The sequence below is a fragment of the Oryzias latipes genome, chromosome 9, assembly GCF_053564925.1.
Source record: "Oryzias latipes strain Hd-rR chromosome 9, Olatipes_Hd-rR_3.1".
Taxonomy (NCBI): Eukaryota; Metazoa; Chordata; class Actinopteri; order Beloniformes; family Adrianichthyidae; genus Oryzias; species Oryzias latipes.
The window spans coordinates 24,364,747-24,385,199 of NC_136245.1; the positions used below are offsets into that span (position 1 = coordinate 24,364,747).

Consider the following 20,453-nt stretch of genomic DNA (forward strand, 5'->3'; position numbering starts at 1 on the left):
GAATAATTTCAGATGAAGAAGAAAGATAAAAGTAGAAGGAAATCTGTGTTTAAAATATTACCATCTATATTAGACTTTACTCATGTTGATTAAAGCCTGCAGCACATTGCCAGTATGAAAAGCCTCCAGTGTTTTATTGCTTTGATGTCTATGATAAAGTGAACAACTTCATGTTGACAATAATGTGTTTACATATAATAAATGACAATTATTTCACTTTCACTTACAGTAGATGAGCATTCATCTATCAGTAGTTTTGTTTTAAAATTGTACTAAATGTCCATATTGTTTAAAGGACACAAAGTAGAATCTAAAGATAGAAACTAAGGCACCCATGAAATTGTTTTATTATTTTTCTTTTTTCAGGTGGGGGTTTTACTTGCTGCTTTTTTCTATCATTTATTCTTATATATACTGTTATACTAGGATTGACATAACTACCTAATTTTAAGTCCCTTAAAAGCAGTTTTTGGGGGAGGCCAGCAGGAGTTAAACTGTAAAGCTCCTGTTTGTACAGTAGAAGCTCCTGCATTTACTACTTCATGTCAGTAGGTGGCAAAACAGCACTCTTGAAAAGAAGACCATATGGGTTAAGATGGGGTCAAGTTTGACACGCCCACCCTTAAAACAAAAAAAATAAATACATGCATAAACTTCACATTAGGAAGTAGTTTATCAATAATTATGTGTTCTAATCTAAATGAGGTATATTATTTAGAAATATCAACAAGCATCTTTGATAAAAGGGTCTATAATCACTATAACTATGCTTTCTTTTTCCTATTTTTTCTTTTTCATTTTAACCAAGGGAACCTTTTTTCACACTGATCTGGATCTAAGAACCATAAATGTTCAAAAAGTTTAAAACTGTTTGAGTCAGTGACTTCATCTGAATAGCAATAATCTTTTGTTGGTACATTATAACAAACATTTTCTGTCACAATATTTTTCTAAAGTTATCTGTGTCTATAGTTTAAAAGTAAACTATATAATCGTCTAACTATACAGGTTGAAATTTTTGTTAAATTCCAACCATCTTGGTTTTAGAGGTGAACGCAAACAGTTGCTGCTAGAATCCTTTAAACAGGCCTGTCTTTATCTTTTTTCATCGTTTTTGTCTGTTAAATGACTTTCTTCCATCCTCCCTCTGGTCATTTGCCTATAAATGTTTCTCTGAAACGCTATCAGCTAAGTGTCATTTCAGTTTTGTAAGTATGTCCATGATGCAAAAGAATATTTTGATACACACAAAGCTTACACAAAAAAGCTACTTTTATATGTATATGTTTTTTTCCTTTTACATTCCCAAAAATAGTTGAACACATTATATTTCCAAGAGTGTAGTATATTTGTCTTTTCTTTTTAAATGAAATTTGTCTGAACACTTATAACTTATGACTACCTTTAAAACTTAAGCTAAATTCATCTTACCGGTAAGACTTTTTCTGTAGAAGTCAGTTTTATGATTCAAAAATGAACAGGAGTGACAGTGAACATTTAGGAATTCCTAATTAACAAAAGGGAAGACTGCTATTATGTCTGGATCTTGACAGGAAGACAAAAAGGCACAAAAGAGGCTGGGGAGGGAGATCAGTAATGCCAAGTCTACGGTGGCCCTGAAGTGCAAACCATTCATCAAATCACTCGATACAAAAACATTTTTAAGATCACAACAACAATTTAAAAAGCAGCATTACATTTTAAAAAAACAAAACAAAATTTCAGAAACCAAAACTTAAAAAACAAAAATGAAAAAATCAAAAAAAAAAATCAGAAAAGGAAATTAATTTCCAGGGGAAAAAAGAAATATTAAAAAATGAAAACATTTCAGAAAACAAAATTAATTTCCAGAAAACAAAATGAAATATTAAAAAATGAAAACATTTCAGAAAACAATATGAAATATTGAAAAATGAAAAACATTTCAGAAGACAGAATTAATTTCCAGAAAACGAAATCTTCAAAAATGAAAAACATTTCCAAACCGGAAGAGGCAGGTACTATGGGCCAACGCTGATTGGATGATGATGTTTGTCAATCATTTGAAATGAAAACTATTTTAAATGAATCGATGCCGGATTTTATCGTCCAAACAACAATATACCATATTAATCCATGTAATTCCCATTTGAATTTTAAATAAAAAATGCAGCAAACTGTTAATGAACTTTTAAATTCAAACTACTTCTCCCGGAAGTAGTGTGTGTGCACTTTACTATGAACGCTGTGCGCTAATGTCTACGGCTGCGAGGCTCATGCTGTCATTTATCGTCATTTTCCAGGTAAGAAACAATTCTGTGATCTTTTCTTTTGTCAGTTAAAAATGTCTATAAGGATGTTAATTTGAGGATGTTGAATAAAAGTGCTGCTTTTAAAAGATAATTGTTTATGGAGACGAACTGTTTTCACATAGCCGTTCCTGTTTTCGGTGAAAACAAGAGAGAAAAAGCTCCAAGCCTGATTCTGCGATTTATACAGTAATTACAGTAATTATATGGCATCAGTGTTGCTAAAATGTACTTTAAGATTGAAATCAGTAAACAAGTCATTATGGGAAATAATGTTAAAGTGCATTGTATATTTTTGAACCTTGCATACATGAACTGACACTTAAAAATGAACTTTAAAAGTTTATAAAATACTTAATTGAATTAACATGTGATATTTCTGCAGGTGAAGTTTCCCAAAGCGAAGTTCCAGAAAGGTTTGTGCTGCAGAAGAACAGATGGCAGCTCTACATGGGAATTCAAAAAGACTAAAAGTCTTTAATCACTGTGCAGTGTACAGGCAAATCACCATGATTTATGTGCAATGTAATCAATAAATATTATTTAACATTAATATCTAATTTCTTTTTAATTGCAGGTCCTTTAAAAAAAAGTATTTAATCTGCTGCATAAACCTGATTAGTTGTAAATGATGCAGTGGGGAGTGAAATACGAAGCATAATTCCTGGCTTTAGCGTCGGGCTGATGATCTGGAAAACCACATCTATGAGGAATTGCATCAAACACTTGTACAACTTAATGTTGTAAGCAATGTTTGTAAGCAAAACTCCAGTTTAAAATGTTCATGGCAAATGGCGTATACTTATATAGCGCTTTCTACCTTCTTACGAAGGCCCAAAGCGCTTTACAGTCACAGTCCCATTCGCCCATACATTCACACGCTGCCAAACACTGGCGCCAACCTCCCACCAGAGGCAAGGTGGGGTTCAGTGTCTTGCCCAAGGACACTTCGACACATGGGCGTGCAAGGCGGGAATCGAACCTGCAATCTTATGATCATGGGTCGACAGCCCTACCGCTGCACCACGGCCGCCCACATACATATTAGAATTGCTTCATTTAGGAGTTTTTCCATGTTTACCATTTTAGGTTTTAAAGCTTTATTAACAAAGATGATGTTTGATTTTCAAAGCTGTTGTTTAGAAATGTTTTTTTGTCAATGAAAAAACTGAATGCTGATGTGAGGATTGTAATAATGGATATAAAAATAAACAAATTTGTTTCATAGCAATGCAGTATATTTATTGAAAACTTAACATGAATATGTTATTCAGTAACAGAAACAAAGAAACGGTTGTGGATTTTCCTTTAAGGGCTTCTTCATGCAGTCAATCAAATGTTCCGTTACATTCAGCATTTACTCAGCGTACCTGTCAGTCACATTTATTAGAGGAAAAAATGCATCTGGGAAAGTCTGTTTGTGCTTAACAACTATATCAAAAAGAGTCATGTGAGGGAAGGTTTGTCCACATTGCTGCTCAGCATCACATCTAGAGGAAGATGCACAGGTAAGGGAGCCCAGTTCCTGCTCGTACATGCTTGCAGCTTCCTCTGCACTGGACTCCAGCTCCATTGAAATCCCTGACAGAAATAAATTAATAAATTAAAAAGCCCTGACAGAAAAACATCAGCTGCCATTCATCTTTCATTCAGGAAAAAGTTGAGTTCATCAAAATGAGGAGAAAATGGGTTAAACCAGAAATTCATTAGGGAGGGGTCAAAACACCAAACTCAGAATAAAATACATTATTTCAGTCTTACAAAAATACATTCTAAAACACTTTGGTATTCCTCCTCTGCCTGAAAGACTAAAATGTTTTTTTAAAGATTTTTTTTACCATACAGACTTTGCCACCGTTAGTTACACACCTGGAGTGTCTGATGATGTGCACATCCAGTCATTTACTGTCATGTTTCTGTGCACTGACACACTCTAAAGTCACAGATCTTAATAGTGTGAATAAGAAGCATTCATAAATGTTATTCTGAAACACAAACTGCTGCAGTTTACCTGACAGCTTTGCTGATTTATGCTGCTGGTACACCTGTCTGAGAATCCTGCCCACGTGACCCCCCCTCTCCAGCTGATGAGGTAACCTGTCATTAACGTATGACTGAAGGATCTTGGATCTGTCTGTAAACACCCACCTAGAAATCACGTTTAACGCTACATTTATTAGATCAAACAAATGTGCCTCCATACCTTATCTGTGGATGACGGGACTGCATTTCCTGATGTGCGCCGTCTTTAACACCCGTTTCTTCGCAGCTGCTGCTTTAGACAGAATCTTCTCACGACATTTTGAAACATTTGTAAACGTGGTTGGTGTTGATATTTCTGCGTGCGTTCTGTCATCACATCCCCTAAATATTCAAAGATTAACGTTTAAGTTAACGTTTTATCCTTTCGTCTTTCCCTTTCTTTGTTTACCTGCAGAACAAACGTCATCCACACAAACTACTTCCGGGTGACCGTTCTGCTTCAGGCGAAATATTAAAAAAAAGAATTTAAAAGTTCATTAACAGTTTACTGCATTTTTGATTTAAAATTTAAATGGGAATTAAATGGATTAATATGGTATATTGTTGTTTGGACAATAAAATCTGGCATCGCTTCATTTAAAATACTTTTCATTTAAATGATTGACAAACATCATCATCCAATCAGCGTTGGCCCATAGTACCTGCCTCTTCCGGTTTGGAAATGTTTTTCATTTTTGAAGATTTCGTTTTCTGGAAATTAATTCTGTCTTCTGAAATGTTTTTCATTTTTCAATATTTCATATTGTTTTCTGAAATGTTTTCATTTTTTAATATTTCTTTTTTTTCCTGGAAATTAATTTCCTTTTCTGAATTTTTTTTTTATTTTTTCATTTTTGTTTTTTAAGTTTTGGTTTCTGAAATTTTGTTTTGTTTTTTTAAAATGTAATACTGCTTTTTAAATTGTTGTGATCTTAAAAATGTTTTTGTATCGAGTGGTTTGTTGAATGGTTTGCACTTCAGGGCCACCGTACAAGTCTGATGAAAAACAACATTCAGAGAGGTACTTTAACAACAGCTCTGGCAAGAAAAGAATTGGCAGAAATTCCTCTCTGGACCTTGTCAGTGTTGTCCTCTCTGACACCCTCAAGCAATTAATTTGCCTAGTTTGATATGAGGTATGTGGGAAACACTTGTCAGCTTGAACTGGTAGAGGAAAACCACCAGATCCAGTTGTTTTAAACCAGAGATGCCTTAAAAGGAGCAAACACCAAGAAAGCAAAGGAGATGAATGAGGTCTGTGCAGGTCAGCTGGCAGGAGCGCTCACCGCCATCTTTAACCCTTGTGCTATCCTATGACCCCACCCTTACATTGACTCGTTCTCCCTACCATGCCAAAGGTGGATAAAGGTGGAAAGATTTCATGTAATCCATGGACACCAGTGAAGATCACAAATCATTGAAGACAAAAAAGGTTCAGCGCACTGTTTAGTGGGTCTAGATGACCCAACTCCCAATGGTAAAGTGCCTAGGATAGCACAAGGGTTACCTTGTTTCCCTCCCTCAGTTGAAACAAGCTCACTTCTTGTGAAGGAGGGTCTAAGGACAGGGATGCCCAGTTTAGTTTAGTCTGTTTAGTTAGTTCAGTTTAGAATTGTCCTACTGAATTCTATGTATTCGTGATCTTTTTGATTTTATGTTTACTTTACAATTACCAGTAATTGTAAGCCTATTGACACGACTGTTGTTGTGATTTTGGGCTATTCAAACAAAAAATTGAATTGAATTGAGTTGAAGCAGCTGCTTGGAAGATTTTGATTTTTCTGCTGCACCGTTGCAGTGGAAGACTGGAAAACAATAATTGGGGTTGTGAGGATGACAAAAGGTGAGCAGATGAAAATGATTTCAGAGGACAATCTTCTCCACGCACCCCAGGCATTAACCGTTTCCTCCATCCTTCTGAAATAAACACAGGACACTGAATTTCCTCTGACTGTTTTTGCTGGATGTACGTTGCTCTCTTGACTTTTTGCAAAAAGAATAGTACAGTGTTATTTTTTATCCTTCTATTACAAAGTCTTTATTTCTTTATTTTATTTCAATTTTTATGCTAAACTGTTTTCCTGTTGCTATGACAGAAAAAGCCTTTTCCACACTCAGTTACAATTTTTGAAAACGACAAAAATTAGCTCAGATTGAACACAAAAAGGGTAAAAAAGTTTAAGAAACACTTTTTAAAAAATTGAAAAAGTTAAAAAGAAAATAGTTTTCACAAACTTTCAAGCAGATTTTCTGAATACTTTTTTAAAGATTAGCTGTAATGTTCTTGTTCAGCGTGTCAAAACTGCTTACTAAACATCCAGCTAAACCGCGTTGAATGAAGAGAAAGTCGTCGTAAGATTTACCATTTACTTCCACAATTCTTCAACAACTTTCGTTGAAAACTGCAACAAACATTACAAAATAACATTCAGTATGTAACTTCAAAACATGTTTCTATGTGCAGTTATCAATAAAGCTTTATATTTTAGTAAGTATCTCTTTACAGACTAAAATATAACTTTAAATATAAAAACTTCTCCAAATTATTTCAAACTCACAACAAACCACATTATATAATTATTTAACTTTTACTGGATAAACTTACAGCATTGCCTCAATGATGATGACAGTGGATGATCATGGATTAAGCTCACAAGAGTCTGTCATGCTTGCGGGAAGAGCCAAGAAGAGACCGAAAGATTTTAACAGGAAATGATGTAAACTAAAGGCTCTTTCAAAATAAACTTCTTATCTAGGAAAACTTAAATTTCAGTTAAAAATAAACTCTTTGCTTTAAATGCTTTTAAACTTTACACTCCCCGTCTGGCCTCTGTGAGGTCACTATAACTGTTATGAAATCTAAACATCAGTCTGTAGGGAGAAGCAGAACAACTTCTGTGACTGGTCTCTGAAAAGTCTTTGGGGTTCCTTGATCAACTGTTGTCACTTCGACCTTCCGTACAAGGTCATCTTGTCCGGGAAACGTAGCAGTAATCCTAGCCATTGGCCAGCAGTTCCGAACAGTTTGCTTATCTCGGAGCAGGACTAAGTCTCCAACTTGAAGATTCCTACGTGGTGTTGTCCATTTTTGTCTGCTTTGCAGAGTGGGTAAGTATTCTCTGCTCCATCTGCTCCAAAACTGATTTGCAAGGGCCTGCACACGTCTCCACTGGTTTGTGTAAAGGTCCTTGTTGTTAAAGTCTCCAGGAGGAGGGGGAACTCCTGACTTCTGTGTAAGGAGCATTGATGGTGAGAGGATAAAAGGTTGCTGTGGATCTGCTGATACAGGTAAGAGTGGTCGAGCATTCATAATGGCGGTTACTTCTGCCATAAATGTGCAAAGCACTTCATGAGTTAGATTACTCTTTTGCTGTAGTAACATAGAGTCAAGAATCTTCCTGGCAACACCAATCATGCGCTCCCAGCAGCCTCCCATGTGTGATGCACGTGGCGGGTTAAACTTCCAGCTGCATCCCTGTTCACTCAGGTACTTCTGCACAGTTTTGTCCATGCCAAGCTCTTTACATGCTCCAATGAAGTTTGTACCACAATCGGACTGGAGTTGCTTTGCAGGGCCTCTGAGTGCAAAGAAGCGTCTAAGAGCATTTATGCAGCTGGAGGAGTCCATTGACTCAATCACTTCAATGTGAACAGCCCTCGAACTAAGACAGCTGAACATAATGGCCCATCGCTTACTCTCTGCTTGCCCACCTCTGGTACGTCTAGCTGTGACAGACCAGGGCCCAAAGACATCAAGTCCCACGTATGTAAATGGAGGACAAGCTGTAAGGCGCTCTGAAGGTAAGTCAGCCATGCATTGTTCCTCTGGTTTCCTTCGCAGCCTGCGACAGGTCACGCACTTGTGGATAACTGAATTAATTAGTGCTTTTCCTCCCAGAATCCATAGGCCTGCAGCTCTGATTGCTCCTTCTGTCAGATGACGGCCTTGATGTTTCACCTGAACATGGTAATGCCGTGTGAGTAGCAGAGAGATGTGGCTGTCCTTAGGAAGGATTATTGGGTTCTTTTCCACAGATGTCAGTTCAGAATTATTGAGTCTACCTCCAACACATAACAATCCACCATCCAAGGTTGGACTTAGTTTTTGTAAGGGGCTGTTTTTAGCCACTGCTTGGTTGGATTGCAGCGCTGACAACTCCTTTGAGAAGGCTGTCTTCTGAACCGCTTTCAATACAACATCTCTTGCTTGAGCCATTTCATCAGCAGTGCGAGGTAGATGGCATTTGTGCCATCCACTGCACTTGCTTTTTGGGTTTGACTGTTTGTGGGCTCTTGCCATGTGGATGAGGAAGGCAAGTCCTCTAACAATGGAAGCAAAAGTGGAGAAGCGGTTGAAACGATCAACATTAAACATTGTTTCTTCAACGTAAGTAGCACATGTTTGCACTTGTTGACGGATCTCAGAGTCTTTCTCAGGTTCAATAAGCTGAAACCTCCCTGTAGGTTGTGTTGTGGCTGTTGATGTCTTATGCAGGAAGGAAGGACCAGTAAACCAAGATGTTTGGGAAAGGCGAGATGCTGATAAGGATCTTGATGCGTGGTCTGCAGGGTTCTCCTCTGTGCGAACATAATTCCACTGCTCTGGAGTTGAAGACTGGCGTATACGTTGGACTCTATTATGGACATACGTATAGAAACGCTTTGTCTCATTACAAATATATCCAAGGACGACTTTGCTGTCTGTGTAAAACTGAACAGCATCAAACTTTAGATCAAGCTCATCCTGGATAAGATCTGCCATTTCAACTGCGAGAACAGCACCACAGAGCTCAAGCCTAGGGATGGTTGGCTCTGACTGAGGAGCTAGCTTAGCCTTGCCCATTACAAATCCCACCTCAGCTTTTCCACCTTCCTGAACAGTCTTTAGGTAAGCCACGGCGCCAATAGCTTTGTTTGAGGCGTCTGAAAAGACATGCAATTCTGTGTGCACTGCTTCCATTGAGGAAGATGTATATGCCCGTGGAACATGAATCTCTCTTAAATCTTGAAGGGAGTCTCTCCAACTCTCCCAGATCCTGAACTTATCGTCTGAAAGTGGCGTATCCCAATCTGACAGCTGCATTGTAAGTTCTCTGAGAAGGGCTCTTCCCTGGATGGTGACGGGTGCCAACAAGCCCAGGGGGTCAAAGACACTGTTTACAGTGGAAAGAATTCCACGGCGAGTGTATGGTTTTCTCATGTTTGATACAGCGTAGGTGAAGGTGTCTGTTTGGATTTCCCAGAGCAGTCCCAAACTTCTTTGCATGGGTACTTCCTCTCCACTTAGATCTAGCTCTTTGACTACTGCAGCACAGTCATCAGGGGAGAATGCTTCCGTGACTGCCTTGGAATTCGACACAAACTTGTGCAATCGAAGGTTGGATTCTGCGAGTGAAGTCTGTGTTCGTTGGAGAAGGTTGATGGCTCCTGCTTCTGAGGAGACAGATATTAAACCGTCATCCATGTAAAAGTGTCTTTCAACAAACAGGACTGTGTCATCACCATGTTTCTGAGCACTTTCTCTGATGGCCCTCCGCAGCCCGTAGATAGCAACTGCAGGTGATGGTGTGTTGCCAAAGACGTGGACTTTCATCCGGTACTCAATGACAGGCTCTCTGAGATCATTGTTCTTGTACCACAAAAAGCGGAGGAAGTTGCGGTGGTCTTTATGCACTAAGAAACAGTGGAACATTTGTTGAACGTCTGCAAGGATAGCAATTTTTTCTTTCCGAAAACGTAGAAGGACACCAAGAAGAGAGTTGTTAAGGTCGGGTCCTGTGAGGAGCACATCATTGAGAGAGATTCCACAATGTTTGGCGCTGGAGTCAAACACAACTCTGATTTGGTCTGGCTTTTGTGGATGGTATACGCCGAAAGATGGTAAGTACCAGCATTCTTCATTCTGGTTCAGAGGTGGAGCTACCTCAGCATGACCATTGGCTAATATTTTTCCCATGAACGCTAAATATTGTTCTTGCATCACAGGCTTCCTTTTTAACGTTTGCTGGAGAGAGGTAAATCGATTAACAGCCAGCTGTTTGTTATTTGGGAGGCGCTGACGTGGTTCTTTAAATGGGAGTGGTGCAACCCAATTGTTGGCGTCATCCCTGTATACAGCTGTGTCCATGATCTTTAAAAAGAGTGCATCTTCCCTTGACAGAGCGAGTTTATTGTCATGATCTGTGCAACTGAAGACAGAGTGTCCTAGCATCTTCTCTGGTGATTTGCCAGGTCTGTTGAAATCTTCTTCCGTTTCTTTTATACACATTGAGCTGGAGCAGGGTTCAAAGATTGAATGGCGATTGGTCTGCCATATGCTGGTCTTGAACGTATTGACTGTGGGTTTATGTGCTTTGCCTAAGCAGACCTCACCAATCACTGTCCAACCCAAATCCAGACGCTGAGCAAAGGGGGCATTGTTTGGTCCATTGATCTGCTCTCTGACTTTATGTACTCTAAGTACATCTCTTCCAAGCAACAGGAGTATTTCTGCTTTTGGATCCAATTCTGGAATACACTGGGAAATGTGCTGGAGATGTGGTTGATGCAAAACTGAGTCTGGGGTTGGGATTTCAGCCCGGTTGTTTGGGATGGATTGACACTCCAGGAGAGGTGGAAGAGAAATTAGAGTTTTGCCATCCAGTGACTCAATTTGGAACCCTTCTGCCTGCTTGCCATACGTCTTCACCGTTCCAGAGCAAGTTGTAAGGTGGTAGGGGAATGGCTCACTTTCTACACAAAACTGGTCAAAAAACTCTGGCCGAGCCAGAGATCGGTTGCTTTGATCATCAAAAATTACATAAGCTTTGACAGTTTTCATCTTGTTGCTTTTGTGGAAAATCTTAGCAAGACAGATCTTGGAACATGAGCGACCCCATTGACCTGAACCACAAACTTCAGTGCAACTTGTGCTAACATCATACATGTTAGACTCTTCTTCCTCCCCGCCGTTCTCTTGCGGTGGTGGAGAGATCTTGGCATTTTGAAGTACTTGTCCAGGATGCATGGCTACATCATGATTGACACTTCCACATTCAGAGCATTTCACAGACATTTTGCAGTCTCTGGCAAGGTGGGAGGTTGAGGAGCAACATTTGAAGCATATTCGTTTCTCCTTGAGGAAGGCTATTCTGTCACCAATGAGTTTTTTCCTAAATGTTCTGCATTTTTTGAGAGGGTGTGGCTTGTCATGCAGAGGGCAGTTCTTATTGAGATCTATGCTGGCAGAAGAGACATTTGTTTTATGAACTGTGATGGGTTTGTTTGGATTGAAATTCTTTACAAACCATTTCTCAGGTTTAGTGCTTGGTGTTATGCCTTGATACATAAAGCTAGGATCATTTCTCTTTTTTGCTTCGTGACAGATGAAGTCACAAAAAAAAACAAAGGGGGGAAAGCGACCATTGTTTTCTGCTTTGTACGATGATCCTGAAGACATCCATTTTTCCTGCAGTCCATATGGAAGTTTATCCACAATTGGTGCGATTCCACGCGATGTGTCCAAATATGACAAGCCAGTCAGGTATCCATCCTCTTTAGCTCCTTGGATTTCCATGAGAAGATCTCCCAGTTCACGTAATTTAGTGTTATCTTTGGCTGAGATCTTGGGAAAACTGTCCAGTCGTTGAAAGAGCGACTTTTCGATTATTTCCGGAGCAGCGTAGCAGTCGCATAATCTTTCCCATGCCTTTTTCAGGGCCAGATCAATATTGTTTATGTAGACGGAGCGGACACGCCTGATCTGCTCACCAGATTCTTTTCCAAGCCACTTAATCATGAGGTCTAGCTCCTGACTAGCTGTAAGATTGACATCAGCAGCTGCGTTATTGAATGATGACTGCCATGCTCGGAAATTTTCTGGTTTGTCGTCGAACTGGTAAAGGCTAGAGGTGACAAGGTCTCGCCGTGCCAAGTATTGTGCTAGCGGCTCAGCTTGGTGCAGCATCATGGCAGAGGTATCATGTGGGGGTACATATGATGGAGCATGTACATTCATGATGGCATTTGTTTTTTCCGCTTTAAATTGTCTTTCTGATTCGATTTGCTTACTTGCATTTGGTGTTTGCAAGCCAACATTATCTTCTCTTCTTGAGCTTAGTCTTTCACCAACAGGTTGTAACCCTGAAGGGTTTGGTGGCGGGTCCCATGTTACAAAGCTATTTTGTGACTCTGCCTTTCTTGCTGATTTTGATTGTGGATCTTTTGAAGAGGAACTTGAAGATGATTTCTTGAACTCAATCTGCGACTGAACATAGTCCTTTGTTCGCTGAATTTTTATATTTTCTGATTTATCCTTTTCATCATCAACCACAAACTCCATTGCTGCAGCTTCCTCTAAAACCTGAGCCTCCACAATAGCTGCCTCTGCTTCTCTTTTTAGTGTTAATACTTCTAATTCGGTGTCAATCCGAATTGCTTCCAGTTGATTTTGTGCTTCTCTTGTTTTTCTTTCTGCTTCTCTTGCAGCCTTTTCGAACTTAAGTTTTGCTTCATCACCAGCATATGATGCTCTTACTTTTGCAGCTTCAGCTTTGGCTCTGGCTTGCACCACACTTGCTGATGACGTTGAGCTTTTGGTGCTCCTAACACTGCGTGAGGATGATCTGTGACTTGATGCCATGTTGCTCACTCTCAATCATCAAATAATGCTTTTTCACTGTAATGTTCTTGTTCAGCGTGTCAAAACTGCTTACTAAACATCCAGCTAAACCGCGTTGAATGAAGAGAAAGTCGTCGTAAGATTTACCATTTACTTCCACAATTCTTCAACAACTTTCGTTGAAAACTGCAACAAACATTACAAAATAACATTCAGTATGTAACTTCAAAACATGTTTCTATGTGCAGTTATCAATAAAGCTTTATATTTTAGTAAGTATCTCTTTACAGACTAAAATATAACTTTAAATATAAAAACTTCTCCAAATTATTTCAAACTCACAACAAACCACATTATATAATTATTTAACTTTTACTGGATAAACTTACAGCATTGCCTCAATGATGATGACAGTGGATGATCATGGATTAAGCTCACAAGAGTCTGTCATGCTTGCGGGAAGAGCCAAGAAGAGACCGAAAGATTTTAACAGGAAATGATGTAAACTAAAGGCTCTTTCAAAATAAACTTCTTATCTAGGAAAACTTAAATTTCAGTTAAAAATAAACTCTTTGCTTTAAATGCTTTTAAACTTTACATTAGCCAAACAAAGAGGTGCAGTCAAATGAGAAGCAGAAGGGACGGCAATATTTGGTTGTAAAATAGAAGTCACATGGGAGTGGTGATATTTAACTTTACAAATTTGATAAACGTTTAACTGCCAACTTTTCTTTGTTTTTGTACCGTAAAAACAGGTTTAAAGTGTTCTGCTGTACAACCACTAAAACAGCATTCTAGAATATCATCCAGACAAAAGCAGAGTTAGATTTAAAAAAATAAAAAATGTCATATACTGCTTAAATAGAAACAGGAGGAAAAGCTGCTGCATTTTTCTCAAACTTGACTGCTTAAAAATAGTTCCAAGATCATTTAACCCTGGAGCACCAACTGGGTCAAAATTGGCCCTATGTTCTGTTTGTTTTTTTTGTTTAATATTTTTCTTAAGGTAATTTTTTTCCCATTTTTTTATTTTATCATTTTTGGCTGCTGATAATTACTTCTTCCCAAAAGTAATTATCTTCACAAAAAGAAAATGTGTTTAATTAACTTTTAAAGCCCTGTAGAAAATTGTTGTTGGGTTCACCAGGGTAAAACCGTTTTTTTCTTGAAACAACGGACTTAGTTCCACCAAAGAAGGGATCCATTGTGGTAGAAGAACATAAACTCTAATCTCAATCCTGCAGCCCTTCTCCTCCCTTATGCCAGCAGTAAGTGTGACTGCCATAAAATGCACATCCCCGACCAAAGGGACCAAAATCCCTCCCAGAGTTAATCCATCATTCAGAGAGAGGGCTGAAGAGATCCACATCCAGTGGCATCATCATGAATCTTTGCTTGGTCCTTGTTATGTTGCTCGCTGGTAAGTTTTTGCTTTGGTTCAGCTAGATTTAACTACCGGTAAGTCCAAAGTGTGCAGTTTGGTCAATACAACACATTTTTTAGTTCTTTTATTCACGGTCTGTTGCTCCTCTTCTCTGCATCAGATGCTGTTTCAGGAAGCATTGAAAAGAGGATTGTTGGGAGCACATCATGTAATAAGGACAGACAGTACCATGTCCAGATAGAGGCTGTTCAGGGGGGGAAAGTATGTGGAGGGGCTCTGCTCGACACCCGCTGGATCATCACTGCATCGCATTGTGCAGAACAGTAAGACAGCATTAAAGCCTCACACACGATGTTGTGTTGTTTCTCTCACAAAAAACCCAAATGAGTAAAAGTATTTGATGCTACATGTAGTTGGGTTGAGGGTAGTGATGGCAAAGTTACATTTTAAAGGGAATGACAGAAAACTTTTACTGAAATTTTATTCATTTTCCTTCTGAATTATGTTTCTGTCACAGTGCAAACCTCTTCCCATTTTTATTTTTTACTGTTTTTTTATTTTGGATTTTTTCTTTTTTTGCATCTTTCTTAGGAATGTCAAAGTGGAGCTTGGAAAACAACTGCCTCTGTACAAGAAAATGAAATACTTAAAAATTGTCAAGCAACAAATCTCTGTGGAACAACAATTTACTTATAAAGACGAGGCAGGCAATCCCCACGATATTATGCTCATGAAACTAAATAAAGATGCTCCCGCTCAATTTCCAACTATCAACACTCCCAAACCTGAATGTAAGAGACCTGCGATGGAACAGGTCGTTAACATTGGAGGCATGGGATCCAAGAAAGCAGGTGGGGCTGCAACACAAACTCCGAAATAAGTTGGTTGTTCCACCCTTTTTTCAAAATACCCTCTAATTTCCAGGTAAAAAACTGGAAAGCAGTGTGAGGTGTGCGAGCACAGAGATCTCAGCATGTGGTGAGAATGATAAACCTGACAGTAAATACCAAAGTGATGAGTCCACCACGATGTGTGCCCACAAACCTGGTGTGGAGGCCTGCCATGTGAGTAAAGTGATCACTTGTATCTTGAACTCTCTTCACTTTTCCCGTGACAATGACCACATCTCTGATCTTTCAGGGAGATGCAGGCTCAGCTGTGGAGTATGACGGACTCTTACACGGGATCATTGTGAGCGATCCAGTGGATAAGTGTGCCAACTCCATTGTGATGCTGGACATCTGCCACTACATAGAATGGATCAAAGACACCAGGAGGAACAATTAGAAAGGAAACCTGTGAAGGAAACCAGAGATCTCCAACAATAATATTTTAGTTCAGATGGATAACTACATAAGACTTCTAAACAAGTCACTGAGTGTCGCTGACTGAAGAAAAAAAATCCCCCCAAAACTATTCAAGTAAAAAAAATGATTTCAATGTATTTTATTCTGAAATGTTTTAAGTCAACATAAAGTGCCATGAAAATACTCTCTATTTTGAATCTTTGAAATTTTTCTTGTTCATTTAGTGTCTCTTTTTTACACGAATCTCAGAAATGTCCCAACTATAACTGATACAGAGTTTGAACTGTTTTTTTTTTAATGTTTATGCAGTAATGCCTCTGAATTGAACAGAATTTAAGGGAATGAAGATCCTCTGGATTAAATATTGATTTTAAAAAGTTTAAAATAATCATTTGAATGAGTGGGTTTATTATATGTAACATTAATTATTTTATTTTCACAAAGCAATTATGTGATTTTAATATAAAATCCTGCAAATATAGTTCACTTTAAATTAGAGAATATACAACAGAAAGGTGTATATGTGCTACAAAGCCACTGTTTAAAAGACACAACACTAACCGATGGTTTAGATACATTTAACCCTTGTGCTATCTTAGATGACCCCACCCTTACATTGACTTGTTCTCCCTACCAGGTAGATAAAGGTGGAAAGATTTCATGTAATCCATGGACACCATATCATTGAAGAAAAAAAGTTCAGCGCACTGTCTAGCGGGTCTAGATGACCCCACTCCCAACGTTAAAGTGCCTAGGGTAGCACAAGGGTTACCCTAAATGTGAGGCTGAAAGGTTACACTCAACACAAGCAGAGTTCTTTAAATGTGCACATGGCTAGAGAGAAATTAGTACCGGTACATAAAAGTTGTTTGGAACTTGAAAAGCTTTTCCAAATAATTTTAGTTTATTAAAATGAGCTCAAATTTCTGAGCAGCTGCTGTTCTGCGAATGCATTTAGATAAGGAGAGATCTTAGGAATAGCAATAATAAAGATTTATGTGTGATACGAAAATGCGCATGAAAAAGTTCATAGCCTTTTGGCGGATAGGATCTGGGCAGATGCCATCTTTATTCTGGTGTGAGAAGCTCAGATCATAGATGGATAAACCGCAAGTCCAGTCCACAACTTAGTACTGGTCCAGGTGGAGAACGGCGTGGAGGAGAAGGGCCGGCAAAACCGTCAGGAATGTAGAGAGATAAACGTCCCTGAATGTGATTTGATTTTGATTTATTGATATATTTCAAGCATTGTAGTCAAAGCATAAAGAATTTACATATATTTATCAAAATCATTAGTGTCTAAATGCATAGTTTAAAAAGACAGAAAATAAAACAAAACAAAAAAGTCACTTAAATCACATTTTGCTTAATTAAAAACAGTGATTATTAACTAAAATCAAGTAGAGCTTGATTTATTGCTTGAAAAGGAGTGGGAAGAAGCAAACTTATATAATCCCACCCCTGCTGAGTTAATAGTTTTACAGTTTTTGTAATTCGGTTCTGATCCGATATATTCTTTTTAAGTAACATAATGATTGATTATCTTCGGAAAACATTCATTCATGATTTCAGTAAACAGTATCTGTGACCACTATGTAATAATCATTGATTATTATTAGAACACATTATTACAATAAACCAGTAATTGTTGCTACACACTGCAGATCAAGAAAAGAGAATCAATAGCTTATTGATTGTAATTTAAACATTTCAGTAATCTTTATTGCCCAATACAATGTAATACTCATTCTTCTTCTTCCACTTTCGGCTTCTCCCATCAGGGGTCGCCACAGCGAACAAGTCGCATGGTAAATCTGGCAATGTTTTACGCCGGATGCCCTTCCTGACGCAACCTTCTCAAACCGGGCTTGGAACCGGCACAGAGGTAGAGAAGGGAACAGGGAGCAGCCCGGAGTCGTACCCTGGTTTCACGGATGGAAGGCGCCGCAAACCAGCACGAGCTAAACTGGCTCCAACAATGTAATACTCATTGATTGTAATTAAAAGAGCTTTGATTATTTCACCACAATCAAGTTTACACATTTTTGGAAATAAATCGGAATTATTCAAACTATTCAATGTAAAAGCAGATATATGATTGTGATTGGCCGAGAAAAGAAGCGAGAAACTTAGCTATTGGTTTAGAGTGAAGGCTTAATTGCTGAGTGAGTGACGCAAGAACCCAGCTTATCTGGAAGTGAGGTAGATCTTCTGTATTGAAATTGTGCCAAAGCTTCACTTAGACTGGTGCAAAGATGGGGTATGCCTTTCGTGAGTGTTGAGTGATTTCATTTCAGAAAAAAGAAACAATGCTTTTTAATTCACCCTTCACTTAACATCAACGCAGTGTTTACATCTAATCACAAAAATGTAAAGAAGTTTCAGCCATTGAGCCGTGATCATTTGGATTATATCATTGGATATTTAAAGCAACATCACACTTTCTTTTTTAACTTTACACAACTTATTTTTTATTTGTCAGAGGGAGCATAAAAGAAAAAAAATACTTTTTTACTTCACCTCACAACAAAGAGCTTTGCAATCAACACTTGATTTCAGCAACAAACACTTCCCTGTCACTGAAATAATAGTATTGGAGCTGAAAAAATTAACGATTTTTGGCCAGTTTAAATGATTAAATAAAAAGATTAGAGTGGGAAGTAAATTTTACTGTCTAGAATTTGTACAAATGTCAAAATTATTAGATTCTGTTGGAAAATGTTTTTTACACAAATTCATAACCAGAGGCTTAAAAATTTGCCCAATTGTGACTTTTGCCAGTGAAATTATTGAGAGTGTTGCACTGACAGTTTACTTAAAACTGGTGATGTGGGCTCCTGCTCATCCAAACAAGGACTTCTTCAGGCATAAATGATATAGTGGATCCCAGCCGCACTATGCTGCCAAATTAAAAAAAGAAAAGAACAGAAACTAAGACCATGACAGATTCAGACACATGATAGTTTGATAGTTTTTGTTTTTTTCTCCCTGAAAGGCATTTTGCTTGTTATTACACTGTTTAGTAACAAACTATTGCCTAGTAGTGAAAAGAACGACAAAAATGACATTTCAAAGCTTCAGAATATAATTTGGCTTTAAAAATGGATCATTTCAGCACGCCTGAAAAAGAGAAGATTTACACGATGTGTTGACATTTGTTATGTTCACTGGATAACAGCTGAGAGTTAAGGTATGTGCAGACCCTTGTCGGGTTACAAGGTGTGAAATTCTATGACGGGCCTTTGAGAAACCAACTATTCTGTTGGCGCGAGTCTGCCAGCAGAGAACACTGCAGCACTGGCTATCCTCCACAGATTTAACAGTGTCAACAAAGCTTCAAAAGGGGGAGAACACAGAGGTGACCAATTCAAAATCTCCCTTCAAAGAGAGGATAAAGGGAAGATCAAACTTACGTACAGTTTTGCTTTGCTCAGAATTAAGGGTCATGAGAAAAAATGTACCAATTCTCTGTTTAAGATTGTATTGCATCCCTTGAAGTGTCAATTGGTGAGTCTGTTGGAGTTTGTATGGTTGGGTTTTATGAAATGGAATTGAGAGGAAAAATTTTAATTCAACTTGTTATTTTCTTATTTATATGTGCGTACAAGTTACTTCCTTTAGCCATGCACTTTGTGCCATAGCCCAACACTTCTCAAAGCAGCTTTTTTTTACAAAAATGTGGATTGTTTTTATGATCACATGGACACAAAGTAGGCAAATCAAGATGATGAACACACTCCAATTTGTACAGGATATAGATGGAAGTATTCTTTTGTGCACCAAATGCCCTTTCCTTTTACATCAAGGAGAAACTCCTTCACTCTGGTTTCATTTTTAAAATTACATTTAAACATGCAGCACTAAAGTAATGGCATCTGCTTTAACACATAAGGACTTGTCTACATGTGCACACAGATGCATGAAAGTACCCGAATTTATTAGCTACGGCTAATTTTACTCAAAATGTAATTTATTTTCCTATCACCCAATTAATTAATTGCAACAAAGCTACAATTCGGTTAAACACTTTCCTCTCAATTTTGCAGTCCCTTCCTTCAGAGTGCATCCAACATGGCATAATTCAAAAGATGTGTTATATTGTACCTGTTGTAACAGAAGCATTCTTATGTGGGACTGTTTGCTAAAAATCCACTGACTTACGGTAACTTAGAAACAAAAAAAACTGAAAAATGTTCAGCTTTCATCACAAGGGCCAATTCGGTTCACTTGTTTACTGCAGTAACTTTACACATACTTATATACTCTAAACACTTACAAATTTAACTTTGACTTGCAATGTGATATCAAATTAGATGTTTCCTGAACAGGTGGTTAGCAGCTGATAAGCAGCAGCAAAGCAGGAGTCTCTGGAGAGGTCAGTGTTTCTATGGAGTGTCCTCAACAAGGTTTGAATGTTAATGACCGCTAAATAAAGATGAGCAAAAATGATTTTATACGCAATCATTCAAAATGGCTTTTTAAAGAGGAATTGCATAACTGATTAATAATTAGAAAAAATACATTGTGAACTAATAAGAGTATTTAAAGTAAAAACTTGATCCCATTATCCCTAAATTTTGGAAAAAAAACATTAGCAAAATCCTAGAGTCCAATCAATAAATCAAGAGGAGCCCAAAGTGTAAAGTAAAGCTAATTTGAGAGTAAACTGAAATATCCCATAACAAAAAGTATTGAAATTGCAGAAGGTAAAAGGAAATAGGTTGATGAAAAAACAGATTTTGTGATTTTTATTCATGAAACCAAGTTTTTGCTACATAAACTTAGCTTATATATCATTTATTTCTTTCAGAAATGTTCTGACGCATTTTCAACGAACAATAAAAAACAATAAA

General features: G+C 38.0%; 2 protein-coding genes and 1 long non-coding RNA gene across 3 annotated transcripts; 1 reads left to right on the forward strand and 2 right to left on the reverse strand.

Moving 5' to 3' along the window:
* Positions 1-3,504: 3,504 nt before the first annotated feature.
* Positions 3,505-5,143, reverse strand: LOC144994597 (uncharacterized). The gene is made up of 2 exons (XR_013658166.1): positions 4,300-5,143; positions 3,505-3,869 (listed from the first exon to the last, which is right to left on the reverse strand). It is a non-coding gene; the product is annotated as an uncharacterized LOC144994597 (long non-coding RNA).
* A 1,889-nt stretch (positions 5,144-7,032) lies between these two features.
* On the reverse strand, positions 7,033-13,066 carry LOC144994598 (uncharacterized). The gene has a single exon (XM_078953076.1). It carries the CDS (start codon positions 12,928-12,930, stop codon positions 7,177-7,179), a length of 5,754 nt encoding a protein of 1,917 aa, XP_078809202.1. The 5' UTR covers positions 12,931-13,066; the 3' UTR covers positions 7,033-7,176.
* A 1,091-nt stretch (positions 13,067-14,157) lies between these two features.
* Positions 14,158-15,790, forward strand: LOC105354711 (kallikrein-14). Its single transcript, XM_011479031.4, has 5 exons — positions 14,158-14,329; positions 14,454-14,616; positions 14,885-15,144; positions 15,218-15,357; positions 15,434-15,790. The coding sequence occupies exons 1-5, from the start codon at positions 14,293-14,295 to the stop codon at positions 15,578-15,580; spliced, it is 747 nt and encodes a 248-aa protein (XP_011477333.1). The 5' UTR covers positions 14,158-14,292; the 3' UTR covers positions 15,581-15,790.
* The last annotated feature ends 4,663 nt before the right edge of the window (positions 15,791-20,453 follow it).

Bases quoted from the DNA above. Each gene is read 5' to 3' on its own strand.
- LOC144994598 (XM_078953076.1), bottom strand. From the start codon at position 12,930: ATGGCATCAAGTCACAGATCATCCTCACGCAGTGTTAGGAGCACCAAA.
- LOC105354711 (XM_011479031.4), top strand. From the start codon at position 14,293: ATGAATCTTTGCTTGGTCCTTGTTATGTTGCTCGCTG. The intron at 15,145-15,217 runs GTGGGGCTGCAA...TCTAATTTCCAG, and splicing joins CATGGGATCCAAGAAAGCAG to GTAAAAAACTGGAAAGCAGT. The intron at 15,358-15,433 runs GTGAGTAAAGTG...CTGATCTTTCAG, and splicing joins CTGGTGTGGAGGCCTGCCAT to GGAGATGCAGGCTCAGCTGT.